The following is a 20,409-nucleotide window of genomic DNA, read 5'->3' as shown; positions in this document are numbered from 1 at the left end:
TTTTTTATTATTTAAGTCTCAGAATAATTTAATCATTCCAACTCGACGCCACCTTTACTTCTTTATTCCTTATTATTTATTACTCGTGTGTTCCAAAAAAATTATCATCCAATAAAAAATGTTACAAATGTTAGACTATTTGTAAGGGGTCGAAGAGACCCCGTTACTTGCCTATGTGGCTAGCAAGAGACGCCAAAACAAGCGGTAACAGTGCGGCACTTGGTGGCGGGTCTTAGGTGTCCCGGAGAAAGCAACACAGCAAGTAACACCGTTTCTTGTTTTTATATTATTTTAAAAATATTATTTTTACCTCCTTTTAATAATTAACCCAATTATATTTTAACATATCATAACAATACTAAAAAAAAAACACCAAAAAAAACACCACCACTACTCCACCAAAAAAATAAATATGTACTGATCATCAAAAAGTGCAAAAAGAAAAAAAATTGCAAAAAGGCCACGCCACCACGTTACAAATGGTTTTATTAATATAATAATAGGATCCACCTAGAAAATGGACCGGCCCTGTATTACTGTATATTGACCCGGATGCTGTATATCAGTTTCTAACTTGAAATCAAAGTACGGACTACTACAGGAGCTTTCAAAGGGATCTGCACTCACATTACGTAAGCGAATTACGGATCTTTTATTTCTTATTCGCGCTTTCGATTTCACAAATTTACTTCCATTTTTACGTGATACCATACACATTTGCTCAATTTTATTAGTTTTGTAATCTACAATCCGTACACAGCGCATAATTTGATTTCCATAATTTCTGTTATATTAGGGCATTTGTATGATCTAGTGACTTAATTGCATTCTGAAAGTTTGTTGTTGTCATTTGATTTAGGGTTTTATATGGAATTTGAACCAGCATTAGGGTTACAATTTGCATAGAATAATGTGATTAATGTCTGTAAACAACAATAAAATGTCAAACCCTAGTGACCATCCCCAGTCACAGTCCCACCCTCAACAATCGATATCAGGCCAGTTTCAGCTCTCACAGTTTGCAGCATCTCACGCGCATGCTCAAGCGATCGCGCAAGCCCAATCGAAAGTGCAAGCGAAAGCTGCAGCTCATGCTCAAGCTAACCATGCACAATTTCAAGCACAGCTTCAGGCTCAAGGACTTGTTATTAACCAATCACATGGACCGTTAGTTACTGCTAATTCATCCTCTTTTTCGGGCAATGCGAGTGCCAAACGTGCAGCTCCAAAACCGGTTGGACGGCCACCTGGAGTGCTGAATTCTAATACCATGTCCCATAAAAAGAAGCAGAAGCTTCCGGAAAAGTTGTTACAAGAACGAGTGGCTGCAATTCTGCCATCGTCTGCTTTATACACACAACTTCTAGAGTTTGAGTCGCGTGTTGATACTGCAATAATGAGAAAAAAGATAGATATCCAAGAAGCTATTAAAAAACCGCCTTTCGTGCAGAAAACTCTAAGAATATATGTTTTTAATACGTTTGTGAATCAAGTTCAAACAATTCCAAAAAAGCCTAATGCTGAGGTGCCTACTTGGACAATGAAAATAATAGGGAGAATATTGGAAGATGGAATGGACGTTGACCAGGCTGCATTGATGTCGAAACCAAACCCTATGTACCCGAAGTTTTCGTCCTTTTTCAATAGAGTTACTATATCGTTGGATCAAAGATTGTATCCCGATAACCATATGATTGTGTGGGATAGTTCTAGAACACCAACAGCTCATGAAGGGTTTGAGGTGAAAAGGAAAGGTGATAAGGAATTTAATGTGAATATACGGTTGGAAATGAATTATTCGCCTGAAAAATTTAAGCTTTCGACTCCATTAATGGAAGTTCTTGGAGTTGAAGTTGATACTCGTGCTAGAATTATTTCAAGCATCTGGCAATACATAAAAGCTAGGAAATTGCAGAATGCAGATGATCCTTCTTATTTCAATTGTGATCCACCTTTAAAAAAACTATTTGGTGAAGAAAAAGTGAAATTTTCAATGGTGTCTCAGAAGATTTCGAACCATTTATCTCCACCACAACCTATACATTTGGAGCATAAGATCAAGCTTTCGGGAAATAATCCAGCTGGCAGTGCTTGTTATGATGTGCTTGTGGATGTGCCACTTTTAGTACAAAAGGAATTGAATGTTTTATTGGCAAAAACTGAGAAAAATAAAGAGATTGAAGCATGTGATGAAGCAATATGTGCAACAATAAGAAAAATAAACGAGCATCGTAAAAGACGGGCGTTTTTTCTTGGATTTAGTGAGTCACCTGTTGAGTTTATCGATGCTTTGATTGAATCTCAAGGCAGAGATCTGAAGCTGCTGACAGGAGATGCAGTTCGTAACGCTGAAAAAGAGAGCCAGGCTGAATTCTATAACCAACCCTGGTAATCTCGCCTTTTTTGGTCATAATGTTTCACAGTTATATGTGTATTTAATACATTACCCATGCTTTATTTGACGCCTTATATGAATGTTAGATAGATGCTAATCTTGAGTTCCCTTTTATTTGCCTCTGCATGATTCGTCCGTTAATATTAGGTTTAATTGTAAATCAATCAATGAAAGGGGAACTAAGTTTACTCATCGTAGAATCTTATATTTCATTCAGGGTCCTTGTAGTGGTACATTAACACCCAACTGATATTGGAGTTAAAAATGAGAAATACTAACTAAATAGAAAAATAGTCTGTTATCGAATGGTAGCTATGTCTGCCAGTGCCTATTTGTCAATTTTGAATATCAGTAGTTCAAAACTAATGAAATAGTGCAATTGATGGAAACATGTGTGGGCTAAACAATATTTCTATGTTTATACAATTATATTAATGTGTTATACAGTTGATGCTAATTTTTTGTTTGAACAAGAACCCACATTTTTTTCCTCTCATTTATCATGCATGTTACCATATTCGTTTTTAACTGCTTCAATTCTTATGTAATTATGTTTTGGTAATATGTAGGGTTGAAGATGCAGTTATCCGTTATATAAACCACAGACCAGCTAGAAACGCGAATGCAAGCACATAATTAGTTTGGAGATATGTTGATGGAACAAGGGTATTAAACATGTTTTCGATTTTTTTTTTTTTTTTTCTTTTTGGTATCTGCAAGAAGAAAAAGCAGAAGTGCAGTTCCTAGTTCAGACATCTGTAATTCACTTTTATCTGGCTTTCTAGCTTAGAAATGAATTGTATCTTTTGTTTCACCATATGTAAGTTTCTGAAGCTAAGTATCCTTGGTGCTAAGAGCACAGGGTGCCCGGGGTCGATTTCGCCGTCACCCACAAATCGACGCCGACCAGCCACCGTCGCGGACACCGCGTCACCGTCGTCGCCGTCGAATCTCGGCGTCGAATTACAGTTTCGGGCCATAGACGGTGTAAAATTGGACCGTTTGGCATTGATTTTCGATATATATAACCGTTTGAAATTTGAACGTTTATTTATTTATTTATTTATTTTTTCCCTATATAAACCACACATTTCTCATTCATTTTCTCACACAATATTCTACAAACAAATCTTAAATATTCTAAAACTATACATTCTCAAACCACAAAAAAAATGTCTTCCACCAAAGTTTCTCTCGACGTACACTACGGGGGCGAAGCGGCGTACATACGGAGGCGAAGCGGCGTACGACTGGAAGACGTACGTTAACGGTAAAAAAAAATCGTTTGAAGATATCGAACTTTCGTAGGTTGAAGATTGGACAAAGTTGAGCAAGTTTCTTCAAAAAGAAACCCCGTACGTGTTTACGCAAATTGTGTTTTACTCCGAAGAATCGCAAGAGTTGAAGTTTCTGTTTACGGATGAGCAATGGGATGCGCTAAAGGACACAGCCCGAACACGACCTACTCGAATTGTGTTGTATCTTGTAAACATGGGGCGTTTCTCGGATTAATCCGGAGTACTCTGATTCGAGTAGCGCTGAATCTAGTAGCGCTGAATCTGGTTACGTGAGTCAGGATTCGATTTATTAGGACGTTTTTATATAAATGTAATCGGTTCGTATCCGTCTAATCTTAATGTAATCGTGTGTTTCCGTTTTATCTATGTGTAATCGTAATGTTTTAATAAAAATCTTGTGTTTTATTTTGTTTAATTTTATTTAATTTAATTTTGTTTAATTTTAATTAAAAAAAATGGACACTGAAAATGGACACTGTGGACACCCTCACCCAACATTCAGCCGGTCAATTTCAGTGTCTAAAATCGACACTGAAAATGGACACTGAACACGACTACGGGCACCTCGTGCTCTAAGGATATTCATTTATGCTTTGATCATATTATAATCCTTAGGATTAGGTACAACTTCCCCATTATATTCTTACATATAAAGTGTTTGGAAGGTTAAATTAACATGGGAGTCCAAGTGGCTAAATGAGTAAGTTGGAAATTTGGGTAATAAGTTTTGGTAGAGAAAGAACCGACTACATCTTACCTATCCCATACATCACTTTCGTTAGATCGAGTGTTGTTGTTGTTGTAGTAGTATTTTGGATTAGGTTGATGCGAAGGCATTTGCTGTTTCGTATCCAACAGTTACAATAACTACTACCAAAGTTCTGATCTAACCTTTGTAGTAAAGCAATATGAAGGGTTATAAAAACCCAAAGTACATTTTTGTGACTTTTGTACTTCCTTTTTCATGCTATAATTTATTTATATATTTTACACAATGCACTCTTGAACGTTCAACCATCCCAAGATAATTTAGTGGTGCGGTCTTGGTATTCTCACAAGAACTCTCGGATGTTAAGGTCACTAGCGCATATCACGATTAGGTCGGAGAAAATGGTCAGAACCGGTCATGAAATATTCTAGTCATGTCGGATACATATGAGTAAAAATATCCTTTTCTCAACATTAAAATTTTTATCCGTTTACTCCTAATGTTCACTTCCAAGTCGTGGTATTCATTTAGAACTCGAAAAACTAAAATAATGTGACCCGTTGAAATATAAATGGGTTAAAATGTTGTTTTCTATATAAAAATAAAATAAAATATGATAATGATTGATAGGAATCTGCAGATGATTAAATATTTCCCAGAGTATTCTTCATGAATTTTGTACTCTATACACACTAAACATACAACAACAATACTCAACCTCTAGATTGGTGTAACGGCATTTACTACTTTATATTCAACTTCCTTTCCCAGGTGCAACTTTGATCTATGTAGTTCTACAGATCTTTGCACTAAGTACGGAGTGCAATTTCAAATCATCCAATATGTTCCGGCGATCGTTCATCGGAAAATGCCTACCACCGTCGGCACAATCCACCGTTAGACGTAACCACACACAACCAGGACGACCACACTTATCTCTACTCGCTGACAAATGCACCTCCATGCGTGAACTCCAACAAATTCACGCTCAAATGCTCGTATCTGCCACCATCCACGACAACTTTGCTGCTAGCCGTTTACTATCTTTCTCAGCTCTTTCCGTACACGGCGACCTCATTTATGCTTCCAAATTGCTACACAGTATACATCAACCAAACATGTTTATGTGGAACACACTCATTAGAGGCCTAGCGATTAGCCTGAAACCACATAAAGCAGTTTTGTTGTATATAAAGATGCGTAATTTAGGCGTTACACCGGGGAAACATACGTTTCCGTTTATTTTGAAGGCGTGCACGAACTTACATTCAGTTAGGTTATGCAAACAAGTACATACACAAGTTGTTAAAGTAGGGTTGGATATTGATTTGCATGTTGTGAATAATCTGATGAGAGCGTACTCTGTTTGTTCGGGTTTGGAGCATGCACGCCAAGTGTTTGATGAATTTCCTGAACGAAATGTTAATGTTTGGACCACGATGGTCTGTGGTTACGAGCAAAATGATCGTGCAGAAGATGCGTTGGTGCTGTTTAACCGAATGGTTGATGAAGGGTTTGAACCAAGTGGACCGTGTCTTTCGTCTGTGTTGTCAGCTTGTGCACAAACAGGGCGTTTGGATATGGGAGAGAAGATACATAGATACATAAAAGATAAAGGATTTGATATTGGTGTTATTCTTGGAACTGCTTTGGTGAATATGTACGCGAAAAATGGAGCACTTTTATTGGCTAGAAGTTGCTTCGATAACATGGCGCAGAAGAATATTATAACATGGAATGCAATGATATCAGGATTAGCAGTTCATGGTCATGCGAAAGAAGCAATTGAATTATTTCGAGAGCTAAATAAACATGATGTGATTCCAAACGATAGTACGTTTGTTGGAGTTTTATCGGCTTGCTGCCACGCTGGAATGCTTGATTTTGGTCGTAAGATATTCAACTCAATGAAGACTGTTTATAAAATTGAGCCGAAAATACAGCATTACGGATGTATGGTTGACCTTTTGGGTCGAGGTGGGAGAGTATTGGAAGCTGAAGAATTGTTAAATGGGATGCCATGGAAAGCTGATTTTAAAATTTTGGGAGCATTGTTGAGTGCTTGTGGTAGTCATTGTAATATTGAGGTTGCAGAAAGAGTTGTGAAGGAGATGGTTTTATTGGAGCCGGATAATCATGGAGTTTATGTTGTTTTGTCAAATATGTATGCAGATGCTGGGCGATGGGAGGATGTTTCGAGGTTAAGAAAGATAATGAAAGATGGGAGTTTGAAGAAAACTCCTGGGTGGAGTCTTGCTGATAGTGATAATAATAAGATTCATTGGATTTCAAATGATGATGAATATGTAACCTTAAAGAGTTAAATTATAAAGAGCTACTGCTCTAAGTATATGCGTATAACTTACAATTTAAAGATTTGGTAGATAGATGTAGGATAAAACAAAATGCCTTGATTCATTTTTTATACATGTTTTATATCTATTTTGGATGAAGCATTGTGGTGCATGGTTAATGCTTGTACTTATACATTTTTTAATCCAAGTTAAGATGAAGGTAAAGCTAGTTTGATTATGCTTATACTTACTTTTAGCAAGCAGTTGATAAGGCAAGTTTTTACTTCTATTGTTAATTTAAGAGTTATGTTTATGTTTCCCTTTCTAATCATTTTTAGCATTTTGAGGGGTCATTTGTATGTTTTGCAGGATCCAATGGATGAACTTCATCACAAATCATTTAAAGTGGCTGCAAAGGTATATTGCTTTCTAATGTTTGTAAAGTTTCAACTAAATGATATGTTAGATACTAAATCAGAAAGCTTGATATTTGATGTTACTATTAACAGATGTTTTTAGTTTAGCGTATGGGTGAGCTTGCATATGATCATTCCGCGCTATCATGTATGTTATGGCTGTTTATAAATCAAATGTTTAGGAGCACATAAATAATAAATTGACTAAATCACTTTTTGAATGTATGTGGCTAAAGAGCTATCTTGTGACAACGTTTGAATGTGTGTTTTGACTATGACAACTAAGAGTGGGTGATACTTTATGGGAGAAACAAAAGGTGAATGTGGCAACTAAGAGTCTGTAAGCAGTATTGGAAAAGATGGTGGCTGAATGCACAAGTATGTATCACGTTCTTGATTTTTAATGTTTGCGTATACTCAGTTCATGTTGTCGTATCAAAGCCCCTCTGTCTGAATTCCGGTAGTAAATAGATAAAATATGAGAATTATAAGTTGTGTTTCTTGTATGTTTTAAACAGATTATATGTCCTATGCCATCTGTGGAGGGACAAAAGGAATGTTAAGAGAACAAGGCAGAGAAATCGCTTTGCATCAGAACGAATATCACTTCATATCTCAGATTCTCAGCCCAAGTCTATGTCACCATAAAACAACAAATGACATCATGGTTCTTAATAATTTTAACATAAATTTAATTTACAATCACAGCCAGATCAGTGATATATTAGCAAAGAAACCTTAAATGGTGGAATGTCTAAGCTTATACACGCATACTAATAAAATTATGTTACGAAAACCACCAAGAAGCAGAAAAATGTAAAATGGGGACCACTCGTATAGTTTGTAACACATGATTGCATAAATGGTGCAGGGTTTATCGGGTATTTTACCCCCCTGAACATATTATTGTATGCTTCTGCGTCATCATGTGATATTTTGTTACATGTTGGAATGCCTAGCTTGCACATGAACACGATGCCATGATGTGTTTAGAATTCCTCTCAAGTTCCAGATGTCTTCAACCTTTTCAGGTTGGACATTCGCAGCTGTGTCTATCTGCTCGTCAATATCAAAACAAAAAGTTATTTGAAACAAGTTACAAAATAAATGTCCAGAACATGCATTTCTACATGGTGAACTATTAGAAAATATAGTACAGTGCTCTTCAGAAAAGTGAGAAATTGATGTTGGACTGGAGTGAATAACTAACTATATTCCTGCTTCTATTTGTACTCATCGAAGGTGGAAAAATAGGCGGGTCAAACAGGTTGGGCAAGGGGAATTCTTGACATGGGTGAAAAGGTGCGGTCAGCTTGTGACCAACAGGCTTTTGACCATCTTTTTATCTAACAAATCTTATTAAATATTTATTGATACAAAATTATGAAACTTGGTTAAGTAAATCGATATAAGAGGTTCACAGAAATTAAATACTCGTAAAACTTTGGATGACTTGCAACTTGTTACTTCCGGCGTTTTTATTTTTTGTTAAGTTTCTAATTTGACCCATGTGACATGTTGATCTTCTAACATGCTCATATCAACTCGCTATATAGAAAATAAAAGACCAGTATACCATATAATGGTCCTAGAAAGACCAGTTTGATGCTTGCTCTTCTACAATTTGAAAAGGAAATAAATTAGAGTATATAACTCACCAAATCAATCTGACTCGAAAAGAGTTGATCAAACAAATAGACAAAGATGGCTTACTGCTTTGGCAACTATCTCTGCATTTGAATGTATATCAGCCTCAGCTTTAAAAAGTACCCAAGCCCATTTATCGCTTGTTTCTTCATCGGCTATGTATGGACTGCCTGGCTTTTGGTATCTAGATGCCTCTTTCCAGGTTTTACCCCCGTTAGTTGATATATCAACTCGCTCAATTCCACGCCCACCTCCTGAAACTGCATATCCTTTTATAGTTATCTGCAGAAAATGTTTTAAAATTTAAGCTCGATATAAAGGTGGAACAATGGTGGGTTGGTTAACATGTCAAATTATGTATGCGTCGAAGTAGGTAAGTTTGCAGTATGGGATTAAACGGGTCGAGTTGGGTTGGCCCTAAACCCATCCATTTATTAAATTTGGTACACATAATTAATGCCTCAAATATCATTTCAAAACCAATGATAAGGTATTTTATTTCTATGATTTTGACATTAAAGTGATTTAGCCGTTAATGTGATTTAGCCTTAAGGAGGTAGTATGCATGAAAAAGACACTACAACTTTAGACCTCTTTGACCCATTTCCATCTAATTTAAGGAAGTGACCCATTAGATATGAAACATTGCCTGAATGACCCATATGGGTCAGCGCTGCCACATTGACCCATATATATTATCTTTTGCATGCAGTTACTACAGCCTATTTGTTCAGATATCAAGTTCTACCAAACAACCCAATTGATAATGTTAGGGAGGATGACAAATAGATTTAAGAAATCAAACTGTTTTATCACATCAGATTAAAAGGTTACAAAAAGTGTTATATTATTTGTTTATACGAGTTAAAAAGGATAGTTAACAGATAAAAATATATTATGAAATATACTGAAATTCGCAGAAGCAGGTGACAATGTTTCTTTCCATGCTAAGTACAGGATGCCAGATAAACTAGTGCCTCGCGTAACTCTTCTCTTCACTCTGTATCATAAAAGAGTAAAATGTAAAAACTGAAATCGTAGAAGATTTACCGACCTTTCCATTCATTCCAACATTCACGTCCTCCAAGGAGCATATTGCACTCTGCCAATAAGCACACCATAATAGTTTGATAATATTAATTCGACTTTGAACTCCTGATTGCTATCACTTATATAATTAGTAGTAATAGTAATAATATTCAAGATTTTTGATATCCTCTAAATCAGAAAGAAAAGTTCAAACACTGGAACCAAGACGACATACTATCAAAATTGCTGTAATCAGGGAAGTTAGTACTACCTGGACGGGGAAATCCATTTGTTGTCTTCTGGTAGACCAATCGGTGTTGTCCCAATTTACTGAAGGTGGAAACATTTTGTAGTCTTTTTGCATGAAAAAACCCTAACAAGTACCAATACACTACAGTTTTATAAATAAAGAATTTGAACCTATAACTTCTACAGTTAACAAGAATTCTTAAAATAACCTGGCAAACTTGGGAGTTGATATTTATGCTATCCAACCATTTCACAGAACGAGCTCCAATAACCCCTGGGACAACTACTCTCAATGGATACCCGTGATCCCTGTTGAGAGTCTTTAACAGTTTCACAAACCAATAAGTAAAAAAACACATCTATTAGGTTAGAAATAAACATAGATTTGCATTAAAAATTCCATAAATTTCTCATGTAAAAAGTTGAATACATACCTCTCCATTCATTTCATAAGCAAGCAAAACATCAGCATCGGGATTTGTTGCCTGACTTAATGGAATCGATGCCTTGTAGGGACCACCATTCTCCTCCTACAGTCAACCAGGAAATAGTGATTAATGTAAGATGTAATCAACCAATAATAACATTAGATTGGACAAACGAATACAAACCTTACACCTGTCAACGCTCACAAATTCAACATGTTTTCCACCCATTGGCGTGGCACTTGTTAATTTGGGTATACCAACTAGTTCAAGAACATCTGCAAGTTTCGCTCCACCCCAAATTGCTGGCATGATCACAGCAGATGGCACAATCAGTATGTCCTAACTCCTAAGCATGAATATGCAATTACAAACAACAATTGCAAGATCGAATTTCTGTTACTCACTGATTCTGGTAGATATTTGATATTACTTTACATATGTATAAAACATTGTATATGTTGGCAGCTGAATAAGAAGTTTGCAGAGTATTTTAAGTCGTAATAATCCAAGGCACGAGACCTAAGTTTTAACCACTGAAAAGGTGTACGATGGCATCGACTTGTCCTTACAAGTTGTTTTACTATGTACTTCTTCCCAAATAAACTCATCCTACAAACAAACAATGCTAAAAATTAAGTTGGTTCTAACAACAGAATGTTCGGGAAATATTATAGACTAGTGGATGTTGATAGTGTGAACAACTCTGAACAAACAAAAAATTAACCTTAAATTTGTGGGACTAAAGACAGAACATTTCCTAAGGCGGCACAATCCCACCCAACTCCTCTTACAGTCCTGGTTTTGCTCATTGCAGTTCTTCTATTACCAGCACACTGCATAAGGCAATGTAGTCTGTTAAATATAATTAAAGATGGTTCGTGATACAAAAACTCAGTTACTTAAGGATTTTCAGGTCAATCATACAAGACCTTTTTAAGCAGAAATGAAGGTCACACCTGTAAACTAGCAGTTACAGTATACTTTGGAAGACTCCTGCAGTTCAAAGAACAAAATGAGTTTTCGAAAGTACAATCTGTGACAAACATTAAACCATATCATAAATATAAACCAAACATAAAAAGAGATCGTTACTCACATAATATCTTTCAAGATAGCTCTTTCGATTCTCAATGAGCCCATTAAAAGACACACTATATCTGTTTATGGAAAATAGATGACAGCAGTCAGTCAGTCAGTTAAGTATATTAACTTATCTTGTAATGAACAATTAAACGTCTCAAGATTAATCGTAACATGCTTCAGGACCTCTCTATGTCATCAACAACAGGTATTGGCCCGTGGCTTCTCTTGTAGAAAAAATCAGTAGGAGTCACATAAGATGAAACCAAGGCTTGACGTGGCGGCTCAGCATTGAAGGGTTGCTATATCAAATACGACCAATCCAACAAGTACTTATCAGATTAAAAGTGCAGATGAATAACATTAAAATCCAACGCAGTATCGGTTAATGCAGCTCAAGATAAATTCAAAAGTAGACTATCAGATTGATATAACTATGCATTTCAAAAACCATATCCCACTGTCCTAATACTACTATGATTTTGAAATTAATAAAGTTAGGTCACAATTGCAAATAAACTCACATGTGCAACCATATACCTATACGAAACAACAAAGTCGGACACTCTTTCTGTTCCAGGATAAATTAGGTATCGTCTGAAGTTAATTTTCAAACTCAAACTTATTCGGATCGTAAGGAGTTACTACGGCATAATTTTGAATTCTACTAGCATGTATGGCAAATTCTAGTGTAGCTATCAAAGTTCTCTCAGTACTACTATAACTTACCTAAATTTGAAAGTCTGTTATTTTCCTTATAACTACAATCAAATAAATGAATTATATCAGACGCGAGTGTATAAGAGGACATACATTATGATCTGTTATTCGTTTTCTGTCCAATTATGATAATGATCATATATCATATATACTGATATACAGCAAAAGCATAACGAATTATACAGAACGAGTATGGTATTACATAATTGATACCTTAGAACTATAGAAGTACAGTAATAATAGACTATAATCATAGAGTTTTGAATTGTAATTTTGTGCTTATGATTATGAATAAGAATTAAAGCAATTGACAAATCATATAGATAGCAGAGCTTGCCTTAGCGTTGATTTTGAGAGCAGGATGACGTGGCGGTTCTTCAGTGTAGTTAGATGGTGCTCTGATTCCGGGCATTTTTTAAGTTTTCGTTCAATTGTGTGAGGACTGAACATGTGAGGATATGAAATATGGTTATGACTAATTAACAAGACAAAACAACTTAGGAATAGTATCATGGTTATTTTCGTCTTTTTACTTTTTTTCCCCTTTTTTCTTTCAAGTAACACCACAAAAGCCCCACACACTTTGTTTAAAAATTAAAATCGGCCCCCAACACAGGGGGTTAAAGCGTCAAATCAAAATTTTTATAAAATATCTTAAATAAACTCCACTCAAATATTCAACAGGTCATATCTTCTCGCTCGCAACGAGTTAAATTTTTCCGACACCATCCTTAAACTCGAAATAATTTTATGAACACAATGTCACTAATTATACGCAAAACGGACACTTTTAAAAAAACGCTAAATATTTAAGGTACTTTTCATATATGTTGATTTTTCACTCGCAGGCTCCGTAACTAAACATAATAAAATACATTAAAAATCGAACCCCCGCCGCGAAGCGAGGGTTCGAAAACTAGTTAAAAGACAATGGGCAGACAACCATTAAGGCTTGCGTCGGTGGCCACTGAGTTGCCCAATGAAGCACACCATCCGTGTTCAATTCATGGCTATGTCAAATTGTTCAGAAGGGAGTGTGACTAGAGGGTGCGCTGCGCAATTCACCCGGTACCAGGTCTCGCGCTCGAAAGCTTGATTACCCGAGATTTTACCTTCTATGGAGAGCCAATGTGTTCGTTGTTTCTCGCTTACCAAAAAAAAAAAAAGACAATGGGCAGACGAAGTGTGTTAGACCATTCGTAACGGTAGGGGGAGTGGGTTACTTTTTGATGGCTAGGACGTGTGGGTGGTTTGAGTGAAGTAGTGGTGATGTGGGTTTGTGGTGTGGGTTAGTGGAATGGTGATGTGGCATTTTATATTTATTTTTTGTGATATTTTTTCATATAATATACATAAATATTGTAAGTTATAAATATAAAATATAAATATATACGGAGTAATATATTATAAATATAAAATATAAATATATACGGAGTAAACTATAAATTTATAAATATAAAATATAAATATAATACCTACTTCCTAATTTCTGTCTCTCTCTACTTCCATCTTTTCTTCTATATATGTGTATCTTCTTCTTCCATATTTATTATATATATTATTTATATAAATAATATAAATATATACACTACTTCCATATATCTATATCTTCTTCTTCTATCTTCTTCTTCTTCCTTCACGTGGCCCAACCAGAATCACTCACACCCGTGAGCTTCCCCGTCGCCAGCCCACGGTTCAGCCTCACGCCCCTGGTCCCGCCCCTCACCCACGCACTGTTACGGCTCCGACGATGGCGTGGCCGGTTGCCACGTATGCCCCCACGGCGTGAGCAACCCCCCGTTACAATCGATCTTACAGTCACCAATTGAATATGGAATCTCGCGAGATTCGAATAGGTGATTTGACGGTCCAGATATGTTTAAAATATTGGACAGTCAGATAAGTTACTTTCAGATAGCTGTGGTGACAGTCATGTTAGTTTAGATCTGGGATGAGGTTCTTGCACTTTGGTAGCCACGGAGAAAAAAGTATGGCAGCTTGTGCATTCTGTATGCTCGTGTATGGGACGCGTTTGGACGCAAGTGGTCAACTGTTTCCGTTTTTTTTTATTAAAGTAAAATAAAAACACTTAAAAATGATTTTGGCAAAAACCGAATATATTAACAAACATTCTTTCATCATAGATTAAAAAGACCAAACAATTACAAACATACATAAGAAAGCCAAAAAAAAGAGAAAAAAAACCCGGCTAAAACAAACCTAAAACAACAACAAAATCAAATGTACAACAAAACTGAAAAGGAAATTAGCAACCATAAAGGGCCGGATATACTAATTTGCCTTCAATGCTAACGAACATAGCTAATTTGCCTGAGACGCCAATGTCACAGAGGGATACACTATAGTGAAAACAAGGTTGTTCAATAACTAAGTGTTTGCTAGTTGTGTATATAATGAACTATCGATAATCCATATGTTGCTAAGGATTCATAAACTCCGACTCTGTTGGACGGTGATGTCCAAAAAGTAACAAATATTAAATTGAAATGTTTTTTGCATGGCCTATTTTAATACACTAGTGCATAAATAGTGGTTGCCTAACTTTGTTGAACAAATGGTTGTGTATACACGTAAATTCAAGTCAAAGATAGGAAAGGCATTTCACATGATGGGTGAGAATTTATTAATGCAAGTGTGAAGTCATAAAAGGTGCTCTTGTGGTTTTCTGTTTTCACATGTACTTGGAAGGCTTTTGCATGTGAGGTTTTATGTATAAATATGAAGGCCATGCAAAGAAGGAAAATCATCCAGAGAAAGGGATCAAGTGATCCAATGGAGGATCAAAGTATCACAAAAGAAAAAACACATTTGATCGATAATATCAACGGAGAGTGTGTATTTGTGAGGTTGAGAGTTTTATTATTGTAAAGAGTGTAAAAGAGTGTACGAGAAACTTATATTTTATACTAAAATCTAAGGGGTTTGGGTTTAACTCATAGTGTACTTTTTCTTGTACCGGGTTCTTTTATATTATAAGAATAAAGGAGACTCTTGGGGTGGACGTATGCAGGGTTTTGCCGAACCACGTTAAATCGTCGTGTTATCAGTTAATTTATTTGCTTTCTATTATTTCTCGCAAGTTTGTCTCAAACAAGTTATATCCTAGCTTCCGCTGGTATGGGTGTGCTAGGCAAATTGTCATAACAAGTGGTATCAGAGCGTATCCAGGTTTATCAGATAGTTTTTGTTTGGAGATGGCTGGAAACGGCGGTATGCAATTTAAGGTGGAGCCTTTTCAGATGGCGGATGACGATTGGAATATTTTTTGAACACTTAAATGTGTTTAATGGTCTGGTTAATCAACTTGCAAAAGTTGAGGTTTATGTTGAGGAAGAAGATAAGACCCTTATTCTTCTTGCCTCTCTTCCCAGTTCGTATGATATTGTGGTTACTACTGTTCTTTATAGTAAGGCTACTGTAAAGATGGAGGATGTAGTATTGGCAATCTTATTAGAAGATAAGAGATGAAGATCCAGTGACCGTTTTGAGCATGGGTTTGCTATGGTTGGTCATGAAAGGGGAAGGTTTGCCGAGAAGAGATCTAGTGATAACAGTAGGTCTAGATCAGGAGACGACGTGAAGGGTATCCAGTGCTTCAAATGTCATGAGTGGGGTCACTAAGGAAAGGTTGTCCACTCTGGAAGAATGATGGAGATAAATCTGGGGGTTCATCGGCTGCGGTAGCAGTTAATGTACCGGTGGGAGATGTTCTAACAATCTCCAAAAGTTCTATTTCTGCTCAAGATGAATGGATTTTAGATTCTGATTGTACGATGCATGTGTGTTCCAAGGAAGCTTATTTTGATAAGCTAATGTTAAAGAAAGCGGGGTGCTGACTTTAGGTGATGGTTCAACATGTGATGTTGAGGGTGTTTGCATGGTGAAAATAAAATTGTTTCACGGAGCTGTTTACGCTCTTGGTGGTGTGGCGTACACACCAAGGATGTGCAAGAATCTAATTTCCTTATGCGTGTTGGATTATCAAGGATACGGTTATTAAGGCCGTAGGTGGAGTTATGAAAATCACACGTGGCGTGAAGGTTCTGATGAAGCGAGAGAAGTATGAGGGTTTATATCGTCTGGTGGCGAGTACAAAATGTACTCGTGTCTCGAAGGTTTTGAAAGCGTGCACGCGGGAAATAGGTCGGGAACATGTGGGGACATGTTTGACCAAGGTAGACGATGGTGAGAAGGAAAATCCTACTGTGGTGGAAGAGGTGATTCGAGACTCCTCTCCGGCATCGACTAGGTAAGTTGACAGGGTTAGCTGCACATGCTTATTGGCCAGTTAATTTGAATCGGGTTCAGGACCGAGGTGATTCAAGGTGTGTGTAGCGGGGATAAGGAGGCCAATGGTGAAAGTACTAGGTGTTAGTATTTTCGGTAACGGAGAAGTTTAATGTTTGTCAAGGTGGAGATTGTTGGACGGTGATGTCCAAAAAAGTGACAAATATTAAATTGAAATGTTTTTTGCATGGCCTATTTTAATACACTAGTGCATAAATAGTGGTTGCCTAACTTTGTTGAACAAATGGTTGTGTATACACGTAAATTCAAGTCAAAGATAGGAAAGGCATTTCACATGATGGGTGAGAATTTATTAATGCAAGTGTGAAGTCATAAAAGGTGCTCTTGTGGCTTTCTGTTTTCACATGTAGTTGGAAGGCTTTTGCATGTGAGGTTTTATGTATAAATATGAAGGCCATGCAAAGAAGGAAAATCATCCAGAGAAAGGGATCAAGTGATCCAAGGGAGGATCAAAGTATCACAAAAGAAAAACACAGTTGATCGATAATATCAATGGAGAGTGTGTATTTGTGAGGTTGAGAGTTTTATTCTTGTAAGGAGTGTAAAAGAGTGTACGATAAACTTAGATTTTATACTAAAATCTAAGGGGCTTGGGTTTGGGTTTAACTCATAGTGTACTTTTTCTTGTACCGAGTTCTTTTATATTATAAGAATAAAGGAGACTCTTGGGGTGGACGTAGGCAGAGTTTTGCCGAACCACGCTAAATCGTCGTGTTATCAGTTACTTTATTTGCTTTCTATTATTTCTCGCAAGCTTGTCTCAAACAAATTATATCCTAGCTTCCGCTGGTATGGGTGTGCTAGGCAAGTTGTCATAACAGACTCTAACAATAATAACGAATAAATATGTTACTTTAGTTGTACACCTATGTAGAACACACGTATTACATGGGTGACACTAATCCAAAATATGTAAGAAATGAAAGACATATCTCACTAGCAATGGAGAAATTGATTAACTTAGGACAAAATTACTCCGATTGTCCTTGAACTTGTATCCAAATCACTGACGTCGTCCTTGAACTTTTTTTTTGTTTGCATCGTCACTAAACTTTCAAAAAATAACACTTGTCATCCTTCCGTCTGTAGTGACCCGAACTTTTCCATGTTTATATATATATTAAATGAAATTGTTATTTACATGATTAAGTATTTCCAACATGTTAAGCAATCAAACTTGTTAAGACTTGATTAATTGAAATAGGTTTCATTTAGACAATTGACCACCCAAGTTGACCGGTGATTCACGAACGTTAAAACTTGTAAAAACTATACGATGACATATATATGGTTATATATATAGTTAACATGATTTGATTATAAGTATGTATCTCATTAGGTATTTTAACAATGAGTTATATACATAAAAATGAGACTATTAATTTAAGAAACTCGAAAACGATATATATAACGATTATCGTTATAACAACGTCTTACTAGGTACATATGAATCATATTAAGATATTGATACACTTGGTTAATTATGTTAAATGATAAGTAAATATATTATTAAGTGTATTAACAATGAAATACATATGTAAAAATAAGACTACTAACTTAATGATTTTCAAACGAGACATATATGTAACGATTATCGTTGTAACGACATTTAACTGTATATATATCATACTAAGATATATTATATATCATAATATCATGATAATATAACAATTTAACATCTCATTTGTTATAATAAATAATGGGTTAACAACATTCAACAAGATCGTTAACCTAAAGGTTTTAAAACAACATTTACATGTAACGACTAACGATGACTTAACGACTCAGTTAAAATGTATATACATGTAGTGTTTTAATATGTATTCATACACTTTTGAAAGACTTCAAGACACTTATCAAAATACTTCTACTTAACAAAAAGGCTTACAATTACATCCTCGTTCAGTTTCATCAACAATTCTACTCGTATGCACCCGTATTCGTACTCGTACAATACACAGCTTTTAGATGTATGTACTATTGGTATATACACTCCAATGATCAGCTCTTAGCAGCCCATGTGAGTCACCTAACACATGTGGGAGCTATCATTTGGCAACTAGCATGAAATATCTCATAAAATTACAAAAATATGAGTAATCATTCATGACTTATTTACATGAAAACAAAATTACATATCCTTTATATCTAATCCATACACCAACGACCAAAAACACCTACAAACACTTTCATTCTTCAATTTTCTTCATCTAATTGATCTCTCTCAAATTCTATCTTCAAGTTCTAAGTGTTCTTCATAAATTCCAAAAGTTATAGTTTAATAAAATCAAGAATACTTCCAAGATTGCAAGTTTACTTTCAAGTTTTCTAAATCCATTCCAAGTAATCATCCAAGATCAAGAAACCTTTGTTACTTACAGTAGGTTATCTTTCTAATACAAGGTAATAATCATATTCAAGCTTTAATTCAATTTCTATAACTATAACAATCTTATTTCGAGTGGAAATCTTACTTGAAATTGTTTTCGTGTCATGATTCTGCTTCAAGAACTTTCAAGCCATCCAAGGATCCTTTGAAGCTAGATCTATTTTTCTCATTTCCAGTAGGTTTATCCAAGGAACTTGAGGTAGTAATGATGTTCATAACATCATTCGATTCATACATATAAAGCTATCTTATTCGAAGGTTTAAACTTGTAATCACTAGAACATAGTTTAGTTAATTCTAAACTTGTTCGCAAATAAAAGTTAATCCTTCTAACTTGACTTTTAAAATCAACTAAACACATGTTCTATATCTATATGATATGCTAACTTAATGATTTAAAACCTGGAAACACGAAAAACACCGTAAAATCGGATTTACGCCGTCGTAGTAACACCGCGGGCTGTTTTGGGTTAGTTAATTAAAAACTATGATAAACTTTGATTTAAAAGTTCTTATTCTGGGAAAATGATTTTTATTATGAACATGAAACTATATCCAAAAACTATGGTTAAACTCAAAGTGGAAGTATGTTTTCTAAAATGGTCATCTAGACGTCGTTCTTTCGACTGAAATAACTACCTTTACAAAAACGACTTGTAACTTATTTTTCCGACTATAAACCTATACTTTTTCTGTTTAGATTCATAAAATAGAGTTCTATATGAAACCATAGCAATTTGATTCACTCAAAACGGATTTAAAATGAAGAAGTTATGGGTAAAACAAGATTGGATAATTTTTCTCATTTTAGCTACGTGAAAATTGGTAACAAATCTATTCCAACCATAACTTAATCAACTTGTATTGTATATTATGTAATCTTGAGATACCATAGACACGTATACAATATTTCGACCTATCATGTCGACACATCTATATATATTTCGGAACAACCATAGACACTCTATATGTGAATGTTGGAGTTAGCTATACAGGGTTGAGGTTGATTCCAAAATATATATAGTTTGAGTTGTGATCAATACTGAGATACGTATACACTGGGTCGTGGATTGATTCAAGATAATATTTATCGATTTATTTCTGTACATCTAACTGTGGACAACTAGTTGTAGGTTACTAACGAGGACAGCTGACTTAATAAACTTAAAACATCAAAATATATTAAAAGTGTTGTAAATATATTTTGAACATACTTTGATATATATGTATATATTGTTATAGGTTCGTGAATCAACCAGTGGCCAAGTCTTACTTCCCGACGAAGTAAAAATATGTGAAAGTGAGTTATAGTCCCACTTTTAAAATCTAATATTTTTGGGATGAGAATACATGCAGGTTTGATAAATGATTTACAAAATAGACACAAGTACGTGAAACTACATTCTATGGTTGAATTATCGAAATC

General features: G+C 35.5%; 3 protein-coding genes across 8 annotated transcripts; 2 read left to right on the top strand and 1 right to left on the bottom strand.

The window, feature by feature from the left end:
• The first annotated feature begins 592 nt into the window (after positions 1 to 592).
• On the top strand, positions 593 to 3,214 carry LOC139896252 (SWI/SNF complex component SNF12 homolog). Its single transcript, XM_071878847.1, has 3 exons — positions 593 to 632; positions 860 to 2,388; positions 2,965 to 3,214. The coding sequence occupies exons 2-3, from the start codon at positions 920 to 922 to the stop codon at positions 3,029 to 3,031; spliced, it is 1,536 nt and encodes a 511-aa protein (XP_071734948.1). The 5' UTR covers positions 593 to 632; positions 860 to 919; the 3' UTR covers positions 3,032 to 3,214.
• A 2,030-nt stretch (positions 3,215 to 5,244) lies between these two features.
• On the top strand, positions 5,245 to 6,780 carry LOC139900054 (pentatricopeptide repeat-containing protein At5g56310-like). Its single transcript, XM_071882863.1, has one exon. The coding sequence runs from the start codon at positions 5,245 to 5,247 to the stop codon at positions 6,724 to 6,726; it is 1,482 nt and encodes a 493-aa protein (XP_071738964.1). The 3' UTR covers positions 6,727 to 6,780.
• A 909-nt stretch (positions 6,781 to 7,689) lies between these two features.
• LOC139896250 (sulfite oxidase-like) lies at positions 7,690 to 11,849 on the bottom strand. 6 transcript variants are annotated; one of them, XM_071878840.1, is made up of 11 exons: positions 11,732 to 11,849; positions 11,562 to 11,622; positions 11,422 to 11,458; positions 11,218 to 11,298; positions 10,649 to 10,768; positions 10,472 to 10,567; positions 10,247 to 10,357; positions 10,060 to 10,161; positions 9,814 to 9,861; positions 8,826 to 9,041; positions 7,690 to 8,168 (listed from the first exon to the last, which is right to left on the bottom strand). In XM_071878840.1, the coding sequence occupies exons 2-11, from the start codon at positions 11,603 to 11,605 to the stop codon at positions 8,052 to 8,054; spliced, it is 972 nt and encodes a 323-aa protein (XP_071734941.1). In that variant the 5' UTR covers positions 11,606 to 11,622; positions 11,732 to 11,849; the 3' UTR covers positions 7,690 to 8,051. The 6 variants fall into 6 exon arrangements, with proteins under 6 accessions (XP_071734941.1, XP_071734946.1, XP_071734943.1 ...); XM_071878845.1 differs by lacking the exon at positions 11,732 to 11,849 and adding an exon at positions 10,985 to 11,074 and having other exon boundaries at positions 10,649 to 10,767; positions 11,190 to 11,298; positions 11,395 to 11,458; positions 11,562 to 11,615; XM_071878842.1 differs by lacking the exon at positions 11,732 to 11,849 and adding an exon at positions 10,870 to 11,074 and having other exon boundaries at positions 10,649 to 10,767; positions 11,190 to 11,298; positions 11,395 to 11,458; positions 11,562 to 11,614.
• Between the last annotated feature and the right edge of the window lie 8,560 nt (positions 11,850 to 20,409).

The sequence above is a fragment of the Rutidosis leptorrhynchoides genome, chromosome 3 (assembly GCF_046630445.1).
Source record: "Rutidosis leptorrhynchoides isolate AG116_Rl617_1_P2 chromosome 3, CSIRO_AGI_Rlap_v1, whole genome shotgun sequence".
Lineage (NCBI taxonomy): Eukaryota > Viridiplantae > Streptophyta > Magnoliopsida > Asterales > Asteraceae > Rutidosis > Rutidosis leptorrhynchoides.
This window is presented reverse-complemented; position numbering and strand designations above follow the sequence as displayed.

Bases quoted from the DNA above. Each gene is read 5' to 3' on its own strand.
- LOC139896252 (XM_071878847.1), top strand. From the start codon at position 920: ATGTCTGTAAACAACAATAAAATGTCAAACCCTAGTGACCATCCCCAG. The intron at 2,389-2,964 runs GTAATCTCGCCT...GGTAATATGTAG, and splicing joins GAATTCTATAACCAACCCTG to GGTTGAAGATGCAGTTATCC.
- LOC139900054 (XM_071882863.1), top strand. From the start codon at position 5,245: ATGTTCCGGCGATCGTTCATCGGAAAATGCCTACCACCGTCGGCACAA.
- LOC139896250 (XM_071878840.1), bottom strand. From the start codon at position 11,605: ATGGGCTCATTGAGAATCGAAAGAGCTATCTTGAAAGATATTAT. The intron at 10,358-10,471 runs GTATGTATTCAA...AAACTGTTAAAG, and splicing joins CTTATGAAATGAATGGAGAG to ACTCTCAACAGGGATCACGG. The intron at 10,162-10,246 runs GTTATTTTAAGA...GGTACTTGTTAG, and splicing joins TCAACTCCCAAGTTTGCCAG to GGTTTTTTCATGCAAAAAGA.